The following is a 22,581-nucleotide window of genomic DNA, read 5'->3' as shown; positions in this document are numbered from 1 at the left end:
GATGGGAAAAGAACATCTGTGTGTGTGTGTGTTTCTGTTTGATGTGTGTGAGGAGTGTGCGCTTTGCCGGCAATGATGGGAAAAGAACACATGCGTGTGCGTGAGGTACTTTGACCCATCGAGTGCCGCCACTGTGGCCACACGCCCCCCCCGCCCCCCCCACACCCGTGCAGGCGCATCGATATAAATGGCGCTGCGGCGGCGCGCAGAGCAGTCGACGGGAAGTCGGGTTGCGGAGCCCAAGTCAGCCACCGGTGACGCGGGAAAGGCTCCGAAGCACCGATATGAGCCGCGGCCGGTTTGCGCGGCCGCGGTGAGCGTCCGAGAGCAGCGACCGCAGCGTCCGGCGGCAGCGATGGCGGCAGAGTGGCATAGCGGCAACGCGAGCGCGCCGTGGAACGTGTCGGCGGCGGACGCGCCGGCGGACGGCTCGACGGCGCTGCGCGTGCTGGTGTCGGCGGTGTACTTGCTGATCTGCGCGGGGGGGCTGCTGGGGAACCTGCTGGTGCTGGCGCTCGTCAAGCCGCGCGGCCCCGGCGGCGCCGCCGTCAACGTGTTCATCGTCAACCTGGCCGCGACGGACCTCGGCTTCGCTCTGACGTTGCCCTTCTGGGCGGCGGAAAAGCTCCTGGACTTCAGCTGGCCCTTCGGCCACGCCATGTGCAAGGTGGTCCTGAGCGCCACGGTGATGAACATGTACGCCAGCGTTTTCTTCCTCACCGCCATGAGCGTGGCGCGCTACCGCTCGATGGCGCGGGCGCTGCCGCCGCGCCGCGGCCGGCGGGGACGCGGCCGGTCGGCGGGCCGGGCGGCGGGCGCGCTGTGGGCGGGCGCCGCCTTGGCCACCGCCCCCGCCGCCATCTTCTCGACGGTGCGCCGCGTGGCCGGGGAACGTCTTTGCCTGCTGGGTTTCCCCGAAGGCGGCGCCTGGCTGGCGCTCTACCACGTGCAGAAGATCCTGCTGGGCTTTGTGCTGCCGCTGGGCGTGGTGTGCGCCTGCTACCTGCTGCTGCTGCGACTGCTGCGCGGGCGCGGCGCCGAGCGGCGGCGGCGGCGCGCCCGCGTCGCCCGCTCCGTCACCATCGCGGTGATGTCCTTCTTCCTGTGCTGGATGCCCAACCAGGCCGTGACTTTGTGGGGCGTCCTGGTCAAGTTGAACCTGCTTCAGTGGGACCGCGCCTACTACGCGGCGCACACGTACGCGCACCCGCTCAGCGTGTGCCTGGCCCACACCAACAGCTGCCTCAACCCGCTGCTCTACTGCCTGCTGCGCCGCGATTTCCGAAGCCGCCTCGAGCGGCTGTGGAAGACGGCGCGGCTGGCCGCGGGCCGCCCGCGCGCCCCCGGGTCGTCCCGCCACGCGCGCCCCGGCGGGATTCCGCTCGCCGACGTGGAGAACAGCAAAGACCGCCGAGAGCCGGTTGCGCTCGCCGAACTCGATTGAGCCGAGGCGCCTCCGCTTCCGAGTTGGACTTTTGAGTCCGATTCAGACTTTGGCCACGAGGTGGCGCCAGTAAACGTCACGACATCCGGCCGCCCGCCATCAGTTCACGAGCTCCCGTTTTTCTCACAGCTTTTTGTGCCGCCGTTTCTGACGGAGAGCCTGACGACGTCCACTGAATTCAAGCTTGAAATCATGAAAACACGAGCCCGGTGCGCGTGCGGGCAACTTGGCGAGAGGCAGGAACGTCGTACTTTGACCTTACGCGCTGTCCTGAAGGCCGAGGCCTTCTTCAGTGGCTGCAGTGCTTGCCACCAGCCTCCAAATGTTTTGAAGTGCATTTGTGGTTGCGCTCGCAACAAACACAAAAGTTGGACCGGAGCAAATTCCGCACCAACTTGGACTAACCTCGCATGCGAAGACGCGTCGAGGATGGATGAAAATGGTGTCGACCCAACAGGATGCGCCGTCATTTTCGAATGGCAAACTCCAAGTGCTCCGGGTTTCAAACCCTAAACAAGTTCAAAACCCTTCCGAAAACCGTAACCCAAGTTTAAAATTCTGCTTTCAACGGAGGTGAAACCCTTTTTTAAAAATCTTAACCCTAGTTTAAAACGTTACTTTGAACTGCCAGCCCTTTGAAAGCCTTCTTCGAAGTCGGTTGCTCGTGGAAATCTTCACATTTGTGACGCAGGTTTTGTGCATTTTTTTCCCCCCACATTATTATAACTTCCTCATTTAACAGACACCTGAAAACATAAAATAAAAATAAATGGCTCTTATTTAAAAGACAATTAACAAAGGGTTTAACCTCAATAAAGTTCACTTTTTGAACAACAACAACAAAAAAAGTTTGAAAAAAAAATCCCTTTATTTACTCTATTTACTATTTTTAGCCACTAGGAAGCAGCACGACACCATGTAATAATAATTTACATGTCAAAAATTTTACAAGCCCACATGTATAAAACCAATTTCCGAAAAATAACTTCACCCAGCGTTCACTCAACCTAAGTCGAGCTACTGTCCTTGGCATGTGTTTGTGGAATTTACCACATGAAAGTCCAATTCCTGAAAAATGACACACGCTCTTTGGCCTGAGTCGAGTGACAATCCAAGGCCTGTGTTTTGCCGCATGCAGGTCCATTTCCCGAAACTTGACCTTACCCACTGTTCACATCGGAAGTTATCTCTATTTTGGGGGTTTCTCTTGTGGGGGGTTTTTTCAGTCTTTGATTTATATTTTTGTTTCTAGTCAGGAAAAATGGGTTCTGAGATTTGCTTTGTTTGTTGTGTTAGTCTAGTTGTCTCCAAAAATTCTAACTTGGTCACACTAATATTTGTGCGCACTGACCAACTTGGGATCGAATAGACTTGAGGACCGGGACGATTTAACCAAATTATGTTTAGCATCCCCGAGGCCGGGAGCATATCATGTCCTGTATTTAACAGTTGCCCGAAGATGACACCAGCCATTTTCTCATAGTCCTATATTTTTTGACATGCACAAAACTTGGACGATCAAGAGTTAAAAGTTAATAATATAATATAATTAACTGAAACTGAAGAGGAGGTCATTCCCCGCAAGTGCACGATATATATTTATACACTATATATATCAATCCATTTATCGATCTAGATATCTATCGCTGGACAAAGGGGGAAAAAAACAAAACAAGGTAAAAAGTGGAACTATGTAGTGCAAAGAAAGTTCCAGTCGGACGTATTTTCAGGTCGGACTTGACTTCCGGTAAGGTCCTGTCCAGCCTCCAGTGAAAATGCTGCTCGGGCTTTCTTTTAACGACATTTGAAATGTTTTACACTTTTTAATGTAGCACAACAATAACAGCGCGCGTCTCATCAGACGACCAGGAAGGAGGGGCTGCGATTGTTTGCTTTTTAAAAGTGGCATTTGTGGAGCTGAGCGGCTCCCTCCGTCGGGAGCTAGCATCCGGGTTAGCCCGAAACCGTCGGACGAGCGCCGCGGGGTGACGAACTGTCCTCCTCGGGCCGCTTTCTCCTCGCTCGGACGCTCAGCGCCACGGAGACGCCCGGCAGCTTTTCATGCGGGCGCGGGAGTTCTTTCGGACATTTTGATGGGAGGTGGCTGGCCGCCGCCGAGTGGACGTCGCGGGCAGCACTTGCTTGCGAGGCCGGCGCGGAGGCGGCGGCGGCGGCGGCTGCGGACGCTGCGACGTTCCGGGCCCGTATGGAGTCTCTGGCCGGCTACGTGCACAAGGCGGCCGGCGAGGGTCGCGTCCTCACGCTGGCCGCGCTGCTGCTCAACCACAGCGAGGCCGAGACGCGCTTTCTGCTGGCCTTCGTCAGCCAGCAGGCGGGCCAGAGGTCAACGCCTCTCATCGTCGCCGCCCGCAACGGACACGACAAGGTGGTCCGCCTGCTGCTCGAGCACTACCGCGTGGACACCGAGCAGACCGGCACCACGCGCTTCGACGGGTACGTTAACGTTACGAGCCGTTCACTTTCGCCATCTGATTTGAGGCTCTCCTAGTTGCCAGCCGAACGCGCGACACGTAGCGACAAACAGTTGATTGGTCGCCAGGAAGAACGAGAAACAAACGAAGTGGACACCGGGCAAGAGCTGGGCCGAAAGACAAACAAAAGACGGCCCTCCAGCCAATGTCGAGGCAAATACGGACAAAGGACTGGCCATGAGCAAATGTCAGCGCGTACACTTCATGGAGAGTGAAATGGTTGCTGGATGATCATCATCATATTTACATGAAAAAGCAAAGCACTCGTCACCAGTTAATGTCTGGGCGGGTACAGACATGCAATAGACCGGTTGCGAGTATGGATTGGATACAACTTTATTGTCAAATGTGCTAACATACAGCACAGAAGCACGGGCTGGTCTTGATAGCATTGAATAAAAATGGCACAGCCTTAAAGTGAAAGCTCTAAAATGACCTTTTTAGAAATATTTGGCCAAATAGAAGCAGCCCTTTTTTCCCCTTTCATCCATCCATCCGTTTTCTGATCTGCGCATCCTCACCAGGGCGACATTTGTCTTCGGGCAGTAGACGGGGGACACACCGAACCGGTTGCCGGCCAATCGCAGGTCGCACGGAGAAGAACAATCGTCCACTCTCACACCTCGGGACAATTTCAAGCGTTCCATTCACCTGCCGCGTATGTTTTTGGAATGCGGGAGGAAACCGGAGTACCCGGAGAAAAGCCACGCGGTGAAATCTGTTGAGGTGGCCAAGCTTCGAATGGCTCCCGTTTGTCGGAACCGTCGCATTTGCCGTCCGCTTGACCGCCGTTGCCTCTGCGCTCCCGCAGCTACGTGATCGATGGGGCGACAGCGCTGTGGTGCGCGGCGGGCGCCGGCCACTTTGAGGTGGTACGCCTGCTGGTGGCTCACGGCGCCAACGTCAACCACACCACCGTCACCAACTCCACGCCGCTGCGGGCGGCCTGCTTCGACGGCCGGCTGGACATCGTGCGCTTCCTGGTGGAGCACGCCGCCGACATGGCCATCACCAACAAGTACAACAACACCTGCCTGATGATCGCCGCCTACAAAGGCCACGGCGAGGTGGTGCGCTTCCTGCTGGAGCGCGGCGCCGACCCCGACGCCAGGGCCCACTGCGGCGCCACCGCCCTGCACTTCGCCGCCGACGCCGGCCACCTGGCCGTGGTGGCCGAGCTGGTGCGGCGGCACGCCGTCATGGCGGCCAACGGCCACGGCATGACGCCGCTGAAGGTGGCGGCGGAGAGCTGCAAGGAGGACGTGGTGGAGCTGCTGCTGGCGCACGGCGACTGCGAGCCGGCGCGCCGAGTGGAGGCGCTGGAGCTGCTGGGCGCCTCCTTCGCCAACGACCGCGAGAACTACGACGTCGGCAAGACGTACCGCTACCTGCGCGCCGCCATGGACGAGCGCCGGCGCCACTCCGGCGCCGTGCCGGCCAAGGAGCCGCCGCCGCCCGCCGAGGCGTACGGCGGCCGGCCCGAGTGCCGCACGCCGGCCGAGCTGGAGGCCATCCGGGCCGACCGCGACGCTCTGCACATGGAGGGCCTGATGATCCGCGAGCGCATCCTGGGCCCGGACAGCGCCGACGTGTCGCACCCCATCATCTACCGCGGCGCCGTCTACGCTGACAACATGGAGTTTGAGCGCTGCATCCAGCTGTGGCTGCACGCGCTGCGCCTGCGCCAGCGGGGCCAGCGCAACACGCACAAGGACCTGCTGCGCTTCGCCCAAGTCTTCTCGCAGATGCTGCACCTGAAGGAGCGACCGAGCGCCGACGCGGTTTGTCTCCCGCCTCTCCCAAACGGTCACGCAATTTTTCACCCGGCGGCGCCCCCCCATTCGTTCCCAGTCGACCGTTCCGCATCGCTCCGATTCCAAATGTTCACCGCGGCGACCGTTTTCGACAGTGTAAAAACCCGCGCACGATCGCAACGAAATTCAGTTCAAGTTCAAATCAACTTTATTGTCAAATGTGCAGCATACGGAACGGGTGTCATTTCTTTCCTCGGGAGAGAGAGTGGAGCCGCTGCGGGTGCCAGCGTCGCCATTCCATTTTTGGGATGTATTCTTTTAACATTCATTTGTCCTCCTTCAAACTTCTTGGGCGCATTCCAACCTTTCAAATTCTTCGCGGCTCACTCCCATTGCCCAAATCGGACACATTCCGACTTAAAATGATTGGACTCTTTCCACCTCGTTTCATCTCGGTCCCGATGGTTCAAGATCAGTGGTTCTTAACCTGGGCTTCGATGGGTTCGGTGAATCAGTCTCAGCGGTTGGACGGAGCCTCTGCCGTGGAGGTTAAGACACGCCCAACCCAACACGTCGGCCCACTTGGCTGGTTTATTTTGTGCACAAAAACGAATTGCACGTTTACGTGTTTTTTCTTATTCATGAATGCATTTTCTTTGTCTTGAATTTGTTTGAGAAAAAAAAAAATCCTACTTTTATTTTTCACGAATGAAGCGTCGCGCGAACGTGCAGATGAACCGGTTGGGTTCGCTACCTCGAACAAGGTTAAGAGCCACCGTTCTAGATGACGGCGTTTCTCCCGAAATTGCATCGGCAATCGACGTCCTTGTCATGTCTGGTCGGACCGCCCCGGTTCGTAGGTGGAGCAGGTGCTGGGCTGCAGCGCGCTGGAGATCAGCCGCAGCATGGCGCGCGCCCAGTCGGCGCCCGAGGGCGAGCTGGCTCAGGCTGCCGACAACTACGAGTCCAACGTCTTCACCTTCCTCTACCTGGCCTGCATCGCCACCAAGACGCCCTGCGGGGACGAGCGGGAACGCGCCCGCATCAACAAGCACGTGTACGACGTGGTCCGGCTGGACCCGCGAGCCCGCGACGGCGCCACGCTCCTGCACCTGGCCATCAGCTCCAGCACACCCGTCGATGACTTTCACACGAACGACGTGTGCGGATTCCCCAACGCGCAGGTTCGGATGCGCCGATACGTCCGTGCGCGAATGGCACCGATCCGTCGGCTCACGTGTCCCCCCCCCCCCCCCCCCCCCGTTTCAGGTGACCAAGCTGCTGCTGGACTGCGGCGCCCGCGTGGACGCGGTGGACCGCGAAGGCAACACGCCGCTGCACGTGATCGTGCAGTACAACCGTCCCATCAGCGACTTCCTGACCCTGCACGCCATCATCATCAGCCTGGTGGAGGCGGGCGCGCACACCGACCGCGCCAACAAGCAGAAGAAGACGCCGCTGGACAAGAGCACCACCGGCGTGTCGGAGATCCTCCTCAAGACGCAGATGAAGATGAGCCTCAAGTGCCTGGCGGCGCGGGCCGTGCGACGCCACCGCATCGCCTACCGCAACCAGATACCCGCCAGCCTCGAGGAGTTTGTCGAGTTCCACTGACCCGGCTCGGCAAGTCCATTTGAATATTTTTGGGGGGAAGAACTCCTTACTGCACTGCGCGCTATATACGAAATGAGTGAATGACGCATTCTTCCGAATCACCGCGTGGACAGTTTTCAGGGAACTGAAAAAGACGGCGCTAGTCGGGCACCGTTCAGTACGTCATTGAGGTCGCATATTTAACGCGCGGGATTGACGTCAGCTGGTGGACCTTTTTCCTATCAAATATTTTGGACCATGACCAAATTATTATCCCGATATATTGCTCTCAGGTCACATCCAAATCCGTTTTTAAATGTTTCAATGAGATTGGTTCTCGTCTTGCCTCCAAATCAGCCCGTTCGTTTGAATTCTTTCACCCTTCAAATTTCAGTTTCTTTGCACAATGCCAAAGTTGGAAAACAGTTTTTAAATATTTTCTCAGTTACGGCTGAACAACGCCGCCCAAATTACATGACCTCAATATTCGTGCTCAATATCGCCATCTGTGAAATTCATTCAAATGAATTATTTTTTTGATCATAATAATTAGAGTCGATGAGTAACACGGTGCTACTTTTAAAAAAAAAAAAAGGATCATGTCAGCATTGGCAACGTTGTGCTAAATCGGGGCTCACCAACCTTTCGTGGAACTGAGCTACTTCTGACTGTACTCACTCATCCGAAGGGCTACACACGTATCGATATTCTTCTGTTGATCATGTCCATGATGATTTCTCACGATATTTTAGCAATTTTTAATCCAACAAAAGTGTCAAGATGCAACATTTTAATTTCTCTAAATAACTGCCAATTACTAGTGAGTTATTATTATTTTATTTCGAACAAGCCTGCAAGCTACTCATGTGATCCTTGGTGGGAGGGGTGGGGGGGGGGCACCACGTTGGTGACCGCTGTGCTCAATACGGTCACCGCGTGCAGTTGTTTGCTTGTCGGCGTTGTGCTTCATGTGCACCTGCAGCGATGTTAGCGGTGTTAGCGCAATGCTAAATGCCACAACACGCGGCCTTTGGCACGTTAGCTTTGTGGGGAAAACCAAACCGGGGCAATATGTGGTGGAAACGTGGCGCGGCCGTCGACACCGAAGTGTGCTCTGCTCCTCCAAGTCGCCATGTGACCTTCAGTTAAGTGATTGTTACCTTGGCAAGTGAATGTTAGCCGGCGGGCAAATGTAGCACCTGGCAACCATTATCGCATTGACTCCGCCCACAAGGACCTCATCTCACAAACTCGCAACCTTCGGTCAGCCGGAGGTGTGTGACCGAGCTTTTCTTTTGGAATTGATAAGCCCATTGTGTGACTTCATTAATTTTTTTTTTTTTTTTTTTTTAAAGTGTTGCGGCTCCGCCAACCAAGTGCCTCAAAACCGCTCGTCTTTGTGTGAATCCCATAACAAGGATGACGGAGAACGTGACGGCGTCGTCAACCTTGACGACCAAAATGACAACAAAAAAAAACAGCGACGATACAAGAACGTTGACAACGATAGCTACAACACACTTTATTTACAAAAACAAGACAGCAGTGATGAAAACGAAAGCAAAGTTGACTGCGACATCGACAACGATTACGTTGTTAGTCGAGGCAAAAACGACTGCGACAAGGACAATGAAAACAACCACAACGGCGATTAAAAACCACAGACGACAGCAAGACGATCAATGATTAAAGCAGCCACCGCAACGACTACAATAGCGACGTGTTTTATAGTATGAAAGAAAGACGATAACTCCAATGATGCAAAAGTGACAAGGACAGCAGAGACAACAGTCAAGACAAAAACAACAGCGGACGAGACCCGCAAGGAAAACTTAAAAAAAACAACAACAATGGCAAAGGATGGCAATGACAATGTTTTATTATCAAAATGTAAAAGAATTCTAAAAACTCATTAAATGAGTGACAGATTTTTTTTTTTTTTTCCATTCTGAAAATGTTCTTGATGTTTGTGTTTTTTCCAGTTGAAATGTTGGAGGTTTCCGAGTTGCAGATTCGCACAATCGAGCACGAAGCAGGTGCGGCTTCGTGCTCACAATGCGAATTGCTGGAGGTCACTCGGCTAAATTGACACCAGTCGCGAAAGCTAACATTTCGAAGTTGACCTCACTGCCAATTAATGTTGCTAAGTTGACACCAATATGAATTTGGACAAGCCACTTTTTTTTCTCCATCAAAGCTTAATTGCTAAAGCTAACTTTGAGTTAACATCGATGCTAATTTAGCCAAGATGATCTCGACACCGATTAGTTTTCTTTGCTCAGTTAGCATTAGTTTTAGTTGTGAAAGTTACATTTTGCACCTTACAAAATTTAACTTTTGTAACTTTCACCGCTAATTTGTTAGCCCCTTCATTTAGATTCTTGCTAATTGCTAAAGCGCAAAATCGGTGGCCAATATGGCCGCACCTCTCCTCGGCCATCAGGGGCCCGTGGTTAGAGCTCCCGGCAGCCATTTTTATGGAAGTAACTACAAGGGGCGTGGCCAGGATGGGGTGTCCTCGGGTCTCCTCCCCGATCTCCGCCCCATCTACCCAAAGAATGTAGTCATCGTCGCGCGCCGCCGCCATTGTCACAGCCCCTCTGCTGGCTTCCCATTGGTTGCTGGCTCCTTCGGTTCCTGACGCCGCCTCTTTCTGGAGAAGAAGCCCAGCTGTGCGCGCGCACACACACACACCTTAGATGTGTGTGAGCGTGTGAGAGCGAGTGCGTGTGTAAACGCCTACGCACCCTCCAGAGCGCGAGCACGATGACAGCCAGAGCGAGGAATCCCCCGGCCGAACTTCCCAAGATGACGGCCACCAAGACGGCACCCGACGCCCGCGCCTTCATCAGCTCCACCGCCGTCTGCGCACGCCGGCGCGCACAAACACGCTCACATTAGCGGTGCGAAGCGGGGAACGCACGTCATCATGGGACGACCGGTGCTGGAGTTGCGCCCATTGTTCTCGTCCCACTGCTCGACGATATTTTTTCCCCAAAAGGCTTTTTGTTTTTCTTAACGACGTGAACCTTGGCGCGCGCGTGTGGGTGCGCGTGAGACGTTCTGAGTCGCACCTGTCGGACTGGATGCTCCTCCCGCAGGAAGAAGGAGCTGGAGGAGTCCAAGTGGACGTGTGCACTGACCAAAACCTTAAGAGTCTTGAAGACCACCTGAAAGAGATGCACATTTTCTTTTGGGTTTTTGTTTTTGGACCCATTTGCTGAAAACCGCTGGAACGGACTGACCTTCCGCAGGACCGGTCGCTGGAGTCTTCCTCTGAGAGTCAACTTCACCTGCCTGGAGGCGGGAAGAAGCACACTGCAGCGCGCAGACATGCTCGCACTGTTACTCTGATTCTGTGTGCACACACGGAGTGATTTTGGTTTTGTACTCACAAACACGTTATTTTGATTCTGTATGCCGATGCGTTCTTTACCATTGTTCTGTTCAAACATACAGATTGACTGTGATTTTGTGGTCATGCACAATCACACGCGTGTAGACCAACCATTTGCGTCAGGTGCGTCAGGTCCTCTGCTATGGCGTGATACGGCATAACGGGCTGCATTAAGACGCAGGAGGCGGCTGGCTGCGAAGATGTGGGGGGTCAGGGGGGGGGGGAGGGGGGGTTGTGAGCTAGTTGATTGACAGCCAGGTGAGCGAGGCCGAAGAACCACACCTGGTCCCGGTCATGTTCCACGTCGTGGTCCCGGTCCAGGCCGCAGTGGGTGAGGGTCAGCAGATGGTTGCCGTGGAGACTCACAGCCCAGAATTGAGCCCAGAATGCCACGCCCTCAACGGAGAACCACGACAGGTTCTCCAGCTAAAAACAAAACCCAATATTTTATCCATCTACGTGCACATACTGATTCTCACACACATAGACAATGAAATCTTTTCTCCCCCCCCCCCCCCCGCCATCTAATCAATTAAATAATTAGTACCCATTATTGCGACACATCTGTGCACTGCTACTATTACTCCATGAAGCACCAGCTGTTACCTCGTAAAATGTTATGTCATGGCAACAAGCGCACAGATTTCCCTCACTAGTGGAGAATGTGCGCCCAATTGTCAAGTGCGCACTAGTACTTGGCCAATTGAGCGCACGAGTAGGATGTGGAATAAAAGCCAAAGCGTCTTTCCATCTGACGGACGTACGTAGAAGGAGACGTTGAAGGCGGGGAAGGCGTCGTCTTCCTCGACTTCGGATTGGATGACAAAGCGGGCGGGGCTTTGATCTCTGAAGGGAGATGAGCCGCCGTTGGATTGACCGGCAGACAGATGACGGACGCGGGGACGGACGGACAAATGACTGACATTGTAAAGAGGAGGTCCGTTTCATATTTGAGAGGGAGGGTGATGTCGTCGTAGTTGTCTTCGGGGAAAGCGTCTTGGCCTTCGCTGGAAGACGCACGCACAGCGACGTCTCATGTTTTTTTTCCATCTGTTGAGTGCCTATGTGTGTGTGTGTGTCGTGGCCTCACCTGGTGGCCGCCACGGCGATGTGAAGGTGGTCCAGAAAGACCGAAGAACTGAACTCAAACTCCACTCGGAAAAACACCTGGACAGGAAAAGCATTCGTCCATTTTCGAAAGAGGCGGGTGACCTCATCAATTGGTGGTCAGAAGAAGAAGGGAGCGGTCGCCATCTAGCCGCCGTACCCGAGACGAGGCCTTCATGAGAGGCGCGCTGATGTTACATCTGGTCCGATTGGTCTCCTGAGGGAAGCACTCCATCTGCACGTCCGATTGGTCCTGTCGGGGGGGGGAGCGGGCGCTCAACAAGAAGGACGATTGGCCGCGGGCCGGCCGGAAATGTGGTTACCTTGACAACGAGGCCGGCGAAAACCAGATTTGGCGAGGAGGAGAGCAGGACGGACGACCTGTAGGCGTTCTCTCCGCGGTTCTCCAGGCGGCCGAAGAGTGCCACCCTCCTCCGTGTCGTCTCCACCAGCCAGCTGTCTCCAGGCGCCCCCTGCTGGCGGCACGCTCGCCGCTCCAACCCTTCCGGGGAAGCGCACCAGTGTCTTCGCACAAACGCCAGTTTTAATTTTTATTTTTACTCTTTGCACGTGTGTGTGTGTGTGTGTGAGAGAGAGAGAAACTCACTGAAAGTTGATGAGGTCAGTGTGACTCTCGATGACAAGGTCCGGAACACAAGCGTCTTCATCCCTGCAGCCGTTCCAAAATGGAAGCTGCAACAAAAACGAGCTTGATGCCAAATTAAGCTAAAAGTCAATGAAGCTCCAGTGGGCTGTTCACTCTGCTCGTGTTTACAGTGTTAGCGATTAGCATCCTAGCAAGCGTTGTAGCGTCAACATGCTAACGGGGCGTCGCCGCCTCACCTCGGCCTTCAGTGTGCTCGGCCAATCGGGGTCCAGGATCGGCCCGTCGTCGGAGCTCCGTAGCCCCGCCTCCAGCCCCACCGCGATTGGATGGCTATAATCCATCGTGTCCTAGTCACGGGACCACTCGGAATGTCAGCCTGTGCGCGCGTGCGGGTGTGCGCATGCGTGTGTGTGTGACCTGCACTGTGAAGGCGTGTCGCCGGCATTGTGGCCTTCCGGTTGCTAGCGTCATGGTTTTCGTCTGAAGACCTTCGCGTTCATCCAGGACGGCTCGATGAGGAACTCGCTTCTCGTCCAAATTCAGATGGTAGTGCGCTGCTGAGGAGGGGGCGGAGTCAATGGGCAGAGTCAGGTGTAACCAGGAACTGACGCAGTGATGGCTCGTTGACGGCTTGTTTCCCTGTTTGCATGTTTGTGTTTGTCCACCTGTGGGTTGTGTGAGTGTGTTTGAAGAAAAATGTACGTGCAGATTTTGTTTGCGAGTGTGCTTTTGTCTTTGTGCGTGTGTGATCAAATGCATATGTGCAAATCGATTACAGTACTGCGCGCGTGTACATGTGAGTCAGTCTGTGCATTGTGTGCGAGTGTGCTTCTGTCTTTGTGTGTGTGTGAGAGAGATCAAATACACGTGTGCGAATGGATTAATGCGTGCGTTTGTGTACGAGCATGTGAGTTTAGCGCTTGTGTCGATGTGTGCGTATATGAGCGTGTGATGTGCTCCAGATGTGTTCAGTGTCCACGTGTCAAATTGTCATCCAAACAGTGCGACGGGTCATACGGGTCCACCAAAAATGGCGCTAGCAGTGGAAAAATTCTCAACCAGCGTGCTCTCATTCTTTCTCTGCACACCAAATTGTTCCCTCCTGCCCTCAGGACGTTGTACCGGTCTGTCGTGGTAAAGAAGGAGCTGAGCCAAAGGGCGAAGCTCTCAATTTTCCTGGTCGATCTACGTTCCAACCCTCATCTATGGTCACGAGCTATGGGTCCGAAAGAACGAGATCCCGGATACAAGCGGCCGAAATGAGTTTTCTCCGCAGGGTGTCCGCGCTCTCCCTTAGAGATAAGGTGAGAAGCTCGGTCGTCCGGGAGGGGCTCAGAGTCGAGCCGCTTCACCTCCACATCGAGAGGAGCCAGATGAGGCGGCTTGGGCATCTGATTCGGAAGCCTCCTGAACGCCTCCCTGGTGAGGTGTTCCGGGCATGTCCCAACGGGAGGAGACCCCGAGGGAGACCCAGGACACGCTGGAGAGACTATGTCACCCAGCTGGTCTGGGAACGCCTCGGGATCACCCGGGGAGAGCTGGAAGAAGTAGCTAGGGAGAGGGAAGTCTGGGCTTCCCTTGCTAAAGCTGTTGCCCCCGCGACCCGGCCCCGGATAAGCGGTAGAAGATGGATGGATGGATGGACAGCAAATTGTATTACTGGCAATGGTCGACGAGGGTACAAGTGCAAAGACAATCTAGTGCACTGGTGGACAAAACGCTGCCGCACATACCAACATGTTGGCCGGCGGTGGCGCGCACGCCGGCCACGTCGTGAAGTCGCAGGCACACCGTGGCGGCCATGCAAGTGACCGGTTTCCCTCCTCTCCAGCAGTCCTTGTGGAAAACGTTGACTTTCTCAGGCTCGAACGTCAGCGTGGACTCCAGACGCACGACCCGCCGACACCTGTCGTGGGGGGGGGGGGGGGGAATCATACGATGGGTGGGCGGAAACCGGTTGTGCTCACGTCACACATACCACACGCACTCAAACTGACCGGACGATGACGGCGGCTCCGAGTGCTCCGACGGCGACGCTCACGTCGCCGTCATCGTCCTTGGCAGCGTCAAGACTTTGGCCAAAGTATTTGAGTCCCATGTCGAAGGTGGCTGCGCAAAGGCGCTGACAAGGAACACGGAGGATTTGTTACGATTGTCACAGGGTGACGATCATCCCAATTATAGCAAGACCAAACTAGTTTGGGGGACGGCCTCTACTGTCCTTCCCGCTCCCACCTGCGTGTGGCGCAGGTGTATGCTCCGATGGTGGCCGTGATACAGGTAGAGCGCCCCCCGGTGGCCGTCCTCCAGTGGGGCGCCCACCGCCAGATCGTTAAAGCCGTCTCCGTTTACATCGGGAATTTGAACCAGCGCCGCGCCAAAGCGGGAATTGAGAGCGGGCGACGGTAGCAGCGCCCCCTGCGGCACCAACAGAGCCTGTGATCACACACACACACACACACACCAATGTTGGTTGTGTACATGTCGGCGTGTGTACTAAAGTGCGTGTGTGTGTTGTGCATACCTGTGATTGTGCGTTGACTTTGTAGAGGTATACTTTTCCCGTCTCGTGTGCATCTTGACTGCAGTACATAGGCGCGGCCACTAGGAGGAGGTCACTCAGCCCGTCGCCGTCCACATCCATCGACAACAACACGCTGCCAAAGTAAGAACCCATCTGACGCGCGTGCGCGCGCATACACACACACACACACACACTGTTATACAAAACAGACATTAATACATAATACCATATGATACAAAACACAATGAGACAACACGCACACAGTTCTACTCACATGCACAATGATACAATACAAACAAACGATTATACAACACACGTCCAATGACACAATGCACACACACACCGTCATGCAAGTGCGTGACGATGATGTCACATTTGGGGCCGGTGTCCGACCTGCTCTCCAACAAGCGCCTGCAGGACCTCGACGTTTCCACGGCGATCCAAGGTGAAGCTGACGACCTTGCCGCTGTGGTTGAACCGGGGCGCTCCCGCCAGCACCACCTCCGACCCGTCCGAGCCCACCAGCGACCCCAGTGAGTACCCTGCGAGAGGTCGCGGCGTGAGCCTCGGCTGGCCGCTCGCGCGGCCGCCGTCGCGTCGTACCGAAATAGGCGGCGTGGTTCCGAAGCTCTTCGGGGAATTGGTCGCCGTAGGCTGACGGATCGGGAAGGAGATTTCCATGCGGGTTGCGCTTGAGCACGGCGCCGTTCCAGTCGTACGCGCCCACTGCGCCCAGCAGGAGGCCGTCCTGCAGGGCCAGAAAAACGCCGGTTAGCACAGTGCAACGCTTGCCGCGCTCGCAGGTCCAATGCATGGGAGCCTCGGCATTGACTGGCGACCAATCGATTGTCAGGTGACCCCTCCCACATTTGTGTGCCCCGGGATAATTAGTAACCTGGTGAGGTTTTGTTTCGGGGGGGGGGGGGTTCGCCGGCAGAGGGGAATGCGCGAAAGGAATGTTCTGGAGCGGGATGACGGCCGTTCCGCTCCGCTCACACACGCCGGGCGCACGTCCACCATCTGCTTTCCACGTCGACGCTCACCTCGACCGATCCCAAGTGCGCGACACCCGACCCCGAGTGGGAAACTAAAGAATCTTCCGGCTGTTGCCGTGGCGACGCTTCATTCCTGACCAACCGCTGCGAGCCAGGAAACCTCTGGATTGTTCAAATGGCGACCTGCGCATTCGCCTCCGAGATTGACACAACTCGCTAGCACGCTAGCATTAGCATGAGTGGGTAGCACACCTGCTCGTATGCAAGAATTGGTTGCGTACTGTTTGCCGTGTTTTTCTTGTGATGTCTTTGTGCATGGACTGTCTATTGTTGCGGTGTTTTCTTGCGTTATGCTGTTGCGCTTGTTTTGCTGTTTGAGTTTTTGATTTACTTTTACTTCTTACCTTTTTTATGTATTTTTTTTTGTGTTTCACCCAAAGCATCCATTGAGCTCCTTTCTCGAAAGCGGAAATGAGATGCGTTTGTGTTGTGTGGAGCTACGATAGATTTGTCTCTCGGCCGAGTCACGCGACCTCGCGGATGTGGCGCTAGCATTAGCATTAGGTGCGCTCACCCGCAGGAGGTGGGAGGAAAACCCCGCCTGCGCCATCTGCAGGCCGAAGCCCCGCCCCAGCCCGTCGCTTCCTGACAAACAACGAGAGCAATCGATGAGCATCCGCCGAAGGCTTAAAATGGAAAACAAAGGCGACATGCCGGCGCTCATCTCTGCCAAATTGACCTTCCAGTGAGAAGATCCGCTCTCCCAGCGCATCCACGATGTCCTTGAGCGCCGCCTCATCGGTCACGTTGAAGAAGTGATCCTCGTCCGGGTCGCTGGCGATGAAGCGGATCTCCTTCAGGAACGACGACGGGTCGATGCCGCGACGGTTGTAGTACCCCAAAACCTCAAAACACGCGCGCAGAAAGTGCCGCCACGTTGGAAGTGACACAGGAAGTGCTTCCCGTAGTGGTAAACACACAGGAAGTGCTAGCATGTCGTGCTGTTGGTTTGTGTTTATGTCCTTGGCTTATGCGCGTGTCGCGCTGCGCGGTTAGGTCTCTATTTTTTGTGTTCTCTCAGTGCGACTTCGTGCGCGGTGACGCTTTGTTGCTATCGTTTTGTTGTTGCACCACAATAGGGCTCATTTGCGTGGCGGCAACGCGACGGGGGTACGCGGTGCCGTTGTGTCGCGTTTGTATTGTGGTATCGCGACGTGTTGTGTAGTTGTGTTTCCCTTTTGTGGCGTGTGGCCTCACCGCGATGGCGTACATGGTGATGTTGTCGCTTTTGCAGCGCGCCACGGCGTCGTCAAGCTGAGCGTTGTCATGAGATTCTCCGTCTGTGATCACCACCAAAACTTTGTGAGCGCCGGCCCGGCCGCCACGCTTGAACCCCTGCGACCTGAGCAAACGGCGATACGCGCACACGCATTCGTAGCCGTCACACGGACACCCGACGTGACGCCGCGGTCGAGGTCAGCGGCGCGCGCACCTGGCCGTGTTGATAGCTAAGGCCGTGCGGGTCTCCTCGCCTCCCCGCTGTCTGATGTCAGCGACCGCCTGCAGGACCTCGTCCACCGTCCGGTGCTCGCCCAGACGGAACTCGTGGGCCACCCGGGAGCCGTACTGCACCACGCCTACCTGCGCATCCCCACATCGTTGTCACGGTAATGCACAAGGGCGAGGAGGACGGGGACTACGGGGATGGAGTGGAGAACAAGGACCGCCAAGAGGAAAGTCAAGCCAACGGCGAACAGGGGGGGAAGAATGAAGAGGAGAAAAAGCGGGAAGGCGGGACCGGACGACGAAGATGAAGATGACGACAACAAGGATGTGGGAGACGAGGACCTGAGTCTGCCCGGGGCCGATGTTGACCTTGCGCAGCATGTTGACCAGAAAGTCTGTGACATCCGACCACGGGTAGATGGAGTTGGAGCCGTCCACCACCATCAGCAGGTCCACGAACGTCTCGCATCCTGCGCCCACACCAGACGGATGCGCACGCGCCTGTGGATGTGCAGACCTACGGATGCTCCGTGGAGACCAACGCGCACGGACTTACTCTGAAAAGCGGGAATAACGGTCTCCAGGATTTGGAAATGTTCTCCCACGTGTGCGCAGACTCCCGACGTGTAGACGGAGCTCCCGCACTCGTGAGACCAGAGCGGGCCGCACGTCTGACCACACAAACGTGTCATCACAGGGTTAGCATGTTAGCCTGCGTCATTGTTAGCATGACGCAAGTTAGTGTGATAGCATGTTGATAATTAACATGTTAGCATTGTTAGCACCTTAGCATGGTCGTGTGTCATTTTTGGCGCGTTAGCATATGTCATTATTTGAATGCATCATTGTTTCCATTTTTAGCATGTGAGCATGTAGTTGTGGCTGTGCGTGTGTGTTTTGTTAGCGTGTTAGAATGTCAGCAAGTGTCATTGTTAACAAATGCATATGCATCTTCGTGATCATCTTAAAGGGTCACTGTGAGTCATTGTTAGCATCTTATCATGTGTCATTGTTAGGGCATCATCATGTGTCATTCGTACCATGTTAGCATATTCATGTGTTAGCGCGTGTGTGTGTGTGTGCGCGCACGTGTCTCACCGTTAGTGTTAGCACGATAGCAGGTGTTACCACGTGGCATTGTTCATGATTCTTAGAATATTACCATGTGGCCTTGTGAGTGTAGAACAGGGGTGGGCAAACTTTTTGGCTCGCGGGCCGCATTGACTTTTAAAATTTGACAGAAGGGCCAGGTCAGCACGAGCTATGGTACATTAAAAAAAAAACTGCATTTGTTGACAGTCCATATCAAACATCAACAGAACAAAAGCATGAAAGTACGGTATTAATATACTTTTTTTAAATGACAAAAGTGTTGTTGATGACCTATTTTAGCCTGTGCATCGCTGCAGATGGGTTGTGATCAGACCAGTAGAAGTAGAGCGATACAGAGGTACTAGGTGGTCAAAAAGATTGCCCCGGCCCCCCCCCCCCCACCCCCGTGTTCTGCAACTTCAAGTCAATGCGCCACCTGGCGGTGAAATGCCTGTCATTACAAGTCCAATTGAAATGAATGCAATCATTCACATCGAACCTTAATTGTGGACCGACCTTCGGCGGGCCGGATTAAAAAGACCAACGGGCCGGATTCGGCCCGCGGGCCGTAGTTTGCCCACCACTGGCGTAGAAGCACGTGTTTGTCTGCATTTTCGTACGTATCATTGTTAGCATGCGTGAAATTACCTTGTCCGTATGAATTTTGTTAGCGTATCACGGTAGCACTCATCATTGTTATTGTGTCAGCATGTTAGTGTGCATCATTGACGGCATTTACGGATTTGTATGTGCGTTTGTACTGATAGGACGTGAGTGCCCTGCGATTGGCCGGCGACCGATTCAGGGTGTCCGAAGACAGCCCGGGATAGGCTGCGGCACCCCCCGCGACCCTAGCGAGGATCGAGCGGTTCGGAAAACGGATGGATGGATGTGAGTACGTGTTAGCACGTATTGGTACGTGACCAACCACAAAGCTTCCGTCCTTGCGATCTGCGGTGAGCGTCATTCCCAGTCTCATCCCGTCTTTGCGCTGCGCCAGCACGTTGTCCACGGACACGTTTCCTGGTCACGTGACATCACGTCAAGGTATGGCGCGACGGGCCCGGAAAACCTGAGCCGCGTTTACTCACCCAGGTGCAGGCGGCCGCAGGCGCTGCTGGAATTCAAAACGCTGCCGTCGTCCATGGGACACCTGAACACGTCGCCCGTCTGCTGGTCGTCCGTCCAGGCCAGGGGGGCACCCACCAGGAGCCTGCTCGCATACAGGTACAACACACACGCACTAATATACCGCTGAAGTCACCGGGGAACTTAAATGTAGTGTGAGAGCATGCCACTGTGCGCGGGTGAATGAATATGGACCTTCGTGCAGGTATTTCTGTGTCTTCGTTTGCTCGCGCGCGTGCATGCGTGTGATGCCGAGAACGTGTGTGTGAGTCAGACGCCGCATCTCATCATTAAGGACGATTAGACCTCATTGGGTTTCCTGTTTACTAATAAAACAGGCGCTCGTTGGCCCGAAGTGCACGGCGGGGCGTCGCCTCTCTCGTTGCCCTCACAACAAACACCATCGAGAAGGACGACGATGATGATGATGAAGATGACCCCGTGGAGCACACTTCGCTCCTTTTTGTCTTATTGAGTCCTCGTTTTTTTTTTTTTTTTTTTTGTCTTATTGAGTCCAGCTGCCTGTCAAGGAATTTTCCTTGGCGGCGAAACAACATTCCCGGGATGACGGCAGAAGGAAGAACGCATTGGAAAGGAAAAGAAAAGAAAAAGACGAGCGCGAGTACGGCCGAGACGGAAAATGCAGGAGAGGAAGGGGGACGAGAGGCCCGGCCCGGTGCTCCTCACCATCGTCGTCCTTGCGCGTTGTGTTGTCGTAACGTGTAGCCGAAGTGGCTCTCCTCCCGGCCTCGGAAGATCTGCGCCCGCTTGGTGTCCAGGTTGAAGCACACGCAGGCGCCTGTCGCCAACGCAAACACACGCACAAATGTTGATGATGGAGCTTTGGGGTGAAATTTCAAACCCTAAAAACACGAGAGTGGCGGCTTGAGGTACGAGTCGAGCCAACTTGGGATGGTCGGAGATGCGAGCAATTGCTTTTTTTTCCTCACTTTGACTTGCGAGCGCAAACTTGAGGTGGGAGCAATAAGTCGACCCGCTTGACGGCAAGTTTGGTGGCCGCAATGCTGAGCAGCTATTTCGAAAAGAGGCCTCCAGCTCTTTGTTGCCACTCCCGACTGGGGTTTCGTGTAATACCCCCCCCAGAAATGGAAGACAATCGCACCTTCAAAAAGTCCTCTTGGCTTCACGCTAATGAAAAATGCAAAGTGCCATTGACATGCTAATGCTAAAACATCCATTTTTACGGGGCAAGCCCAACTCGCCATCAAACCGTCGCAAATTGGTTTTTGATTTCTATTGAACTTTTTTTTTTTTTTTTTTTTTAATGAAGAAAAAAACTCGAATGAGATTACCCGGAGAAAACCCACGCAGGCATGGGAGAATATCAAAACTCCACATAGGAAGGCCGGGGCCGCACTCGAACTCTGCACTGTGAGGCTAACGTGCTAACCCAGGGGTGGGCAAACTTTTTGGCTCGGGGGCCGCATTGACTTTTAAAATTTGACAGAAGGGCCAGGTCAGCACGTGCTATGGTACATTAAAAAAAAAATAATCCCGCCCCCCCCCCCTGTGTTCTGCAACTTCAAGTCAATGCGCCACCTGGCGGTGAAATGCCTGTCATTACAAGTCCAATTGAAATGAATGCAATCATTCACATCGAACCTTAATTGTGGACCGACCTTCGGCGGGCCGGATTAAAAAGACCAACAGGCCGGATTCGGCCCGCCGGCCGTAGTTTGGCCACCACTGTGCTAACCAGTGGACACCGTGCCACCCGTTAAATATTCATATTTAGATCGGTAGATAGTAATCCCTCGCTTTATAACACGGTTCATCTTTCGCAGCTTTGATGTTTCCGATTTTTCAGGGGGCCATTTTGGTGTCGTTTTTTTCGAGTGCATTGTTTTCTGCATCCTGATTGGCTAACGGGCTGTCAACACTCTCGGGCGCCTCGTTGCTGCACAGCTCGCCAAATTTTCTCCATGACAAAACTCAGCATGTTGACAAAACTTTCAGTACAGTATTTCTAAAAAACCGTCAGTTGTTTGGAAGAAGACGTTTATATTTGGGGGGGGGGGGGGGGTTGGTGTGTGTCTTTTTTTTTTTTAGGTTTAATCTTTGGTTTCGTTCAATACAGTACAGTATTGTAATGTCCATCCATCCACTTTCTGTCGCTGAGGAGGAACCGATCCCACGTGGCCCGCCCACAAGTCAGGCGAACGTATCACAAGGCCAGCGGCGACACCGAGCGTTGTAAATGTCATCATTGAAAGAAATGAAGATGACAACTTCACAGATTTCACTTATCACGGGAATGCAACCCCCCGCGACCGATGAGGGTTTGCCGTCTAGTGTGGTGTGTTGTCACCTGGCAGAAGGCCGCAGATCAGCGAGCTGATGAAGAAGCGGCGCCAAGAATCCATCACGCTCACCCGAGAGATTCGAGAGCCGACGTCCAAATCCAAGACGTGAGGGGAAGATGTTACTCTCCACTCTCGTCCGACAGCCCCTTTTATCCGCGGCGGGCAGGGCCTAAGCACGCGACACCCCTTCGAGCCTCCTCCAAGACCTTCTCCGTCCTCCTTCTCCCCCTTTTCTTTTTTGTCACCTTCCTTTCTTGGCTGCAGCCAGAACAGGAAATGTGCGTGCCACATGTCAACGTGCTCTTCCAATTCCTGGCAGAAGCCCCCTCCCAGCCCGCTACTGCCAGTCACCCACACCCCAGCATGACCAGGGCACCTTTATTGTTAAATCTTTGGCGGACTGTAAAGTGCCCTTGAGTGTCGACAAAGAGCTTTTTATTGATTTAATTGATGCGGTTATTACATCATCATCATGGTTATCATAATTGTTGTTGTTTTTTTAATCGGACATTATTTTTTTATTTATACTATTTTTACATTTGTATTACTATGCAAATATATTCCAATTATTTTTATGTTTTTGTTTTTTTCGATTGTTTTATTATAATTATTTCATTG

At 54.1% G+C, this 22,581-nt stretch overlaps 3 protein-coding genes and 1 long non-coding RNA gene across 8 annotated transcripts; 3 read left to right on the top strand and 1 right to left on the bottom strand.

The window, feature by feature from the left end:
* The first annotated feature begins 225 nt into the window (after window positions 1-225).
* Window positions 226-1,444, top strand: LOC147206972 (relaxin-3 receptor 1-like). Its single transcript, XM_086109292.1, has one exon. The coding sequence runs from the start codon at window positions 356-358 to the stop codon at window positions 1,442-1,444; it is 1,089 nt and encodes a 362-aa protein (XP_085965418.1). The 5' UTR covers window positions 226-355.
* Window positions 1,445-3,174: 1,730 nt separating this feature from the next.
* fem1b (fem-1 homolog b) lies at window positions 3,175-10,699 on the top strand. 2 transcript variants are annotated; one of them, XM_086108497.1, is made up of 5 exons: window positions 3,175-3,898; window positions 4,748-5,717; window positions 6,551-6,874; window positions 6,960-7,313; window positions 8,639-9,242. In XM_086108497.1, the coding sequence occupies exons 1-4, from the start codon at window positions 3,651-3,653 to the stop codon at window positions 7,302-7,304; spliced, it is 1,887 nt and encodes a 628-aa protein (XP_085964623.1). In that variant the 5' UTR covers window positions 3,175-3,650; the 3' UTR covers window positions 7,305-7,313; window positions 8,639-9,242. The 2 variants fall into 2 exon arrangements, with proteins under 2 accessions (XP_085964623.1, XP_085964622.1); XM_086108496.1 differs by having other exon boundaries at window positions 6,960-10,699.
* LOC147206969 (integrin alpha-11-like) lies at window positions 8,888-22,092 on the bottom strand. Of its 2 annotated transcripts, none has more exons than XM_086108494.1 (30): window positions 21,969-22,092; window positions 20,327-20,438; window positions 19,603-19,724; window positions 19,440-19,534; window positions 17,976-18,090; window positions 17,762-17,889; window positions 17,406-17,554; window positions 17,171-17,315; window positions 16,653-16,818; window positions 16,488-16,558; window positions 15,522-15,666; window positions 15,312-15,460; window positions 14,919-15,071; window positions 14,630-14,830; window positions 14,392-14,516; window positions 14,128-14,300; window positions 12,812-12,951; window positions 12,631-12,741; window positions 12,395-12,480; window positions 12,111-12,312; window positions 11,948-12,040; window positions 11,771-11,847; window positions 11,604-11,687; window positions 11,445-11,526; window positions 10,963-11,106; window positions 10,792-10,872; window positions 10,529-10,639; window positions 10,358-10,453; window positions 10,031-10,147; window positions 8,888-9,953 (listed from the first exon to the last, which is right to left on the bottom strand). In XM_086108494.1, exons 1-30 carry the CDS (start codon window positions 22,021-22,023, stop codon window positions 9,873-9,875), a joined length of 3,609 nt encoding a protein of 1,202 aa, XP_085964620.1. In that variant the 5' UTR covers window positions 22,024-22,092; the 3' UTR covers window positions 8,888-9,872. The 2 variants fall into 2 exon arrangements, with proteins under 2 accessions (XP_085964620.1, XP_085964621.1); XM_086108495.1 differs by having other exon boundaries at window positions 12,812-12,948.
* Window positions 15,305-20,332, top strand: LOC147206970 (uncharacterized). 3 transcript variants are annotated; one of them, XR_015100634.1, is made up of 3 exons: window positions 15,305-15,451; window positions 17,208-18,117; window positions 19,279-20,332. It is a non-coding gene; the product is annotated as an uncharacterized LOC147206970 (long non-coding RNA). The 3 variants fall into 3 exon arrangements; XR_015100633.1 differs by having other exon boundaries at window positions 17,208-19,402; window positions 19,607-20,332; XR_015100635.1 differs by having other exon boundaries at window positions 17,208-19,467; window positions 19,607-20,332.
* Window positions 22,093-22,581: the final 489 nt, after the last annotated feature.

The sequence above is a fragment of the Hippocampus guttulatus genome, chromosome 4, assembly GCF_054856545.1.
Source record: "Hippocampus guttulatus isolate MCC_2025c chromosome 4, RoL_Hgut_1.0, whole genome shotgun sequence".
NCBI lineage: Eukaryota > Metazoa > Chordata > Actinopteri > Syngnathiformes > Syngnathidae > Hippocampus > Hippocampus guttulatus.
This window is presented reverse-complemented; position numbering and strand designations above follow the sequence as displayed.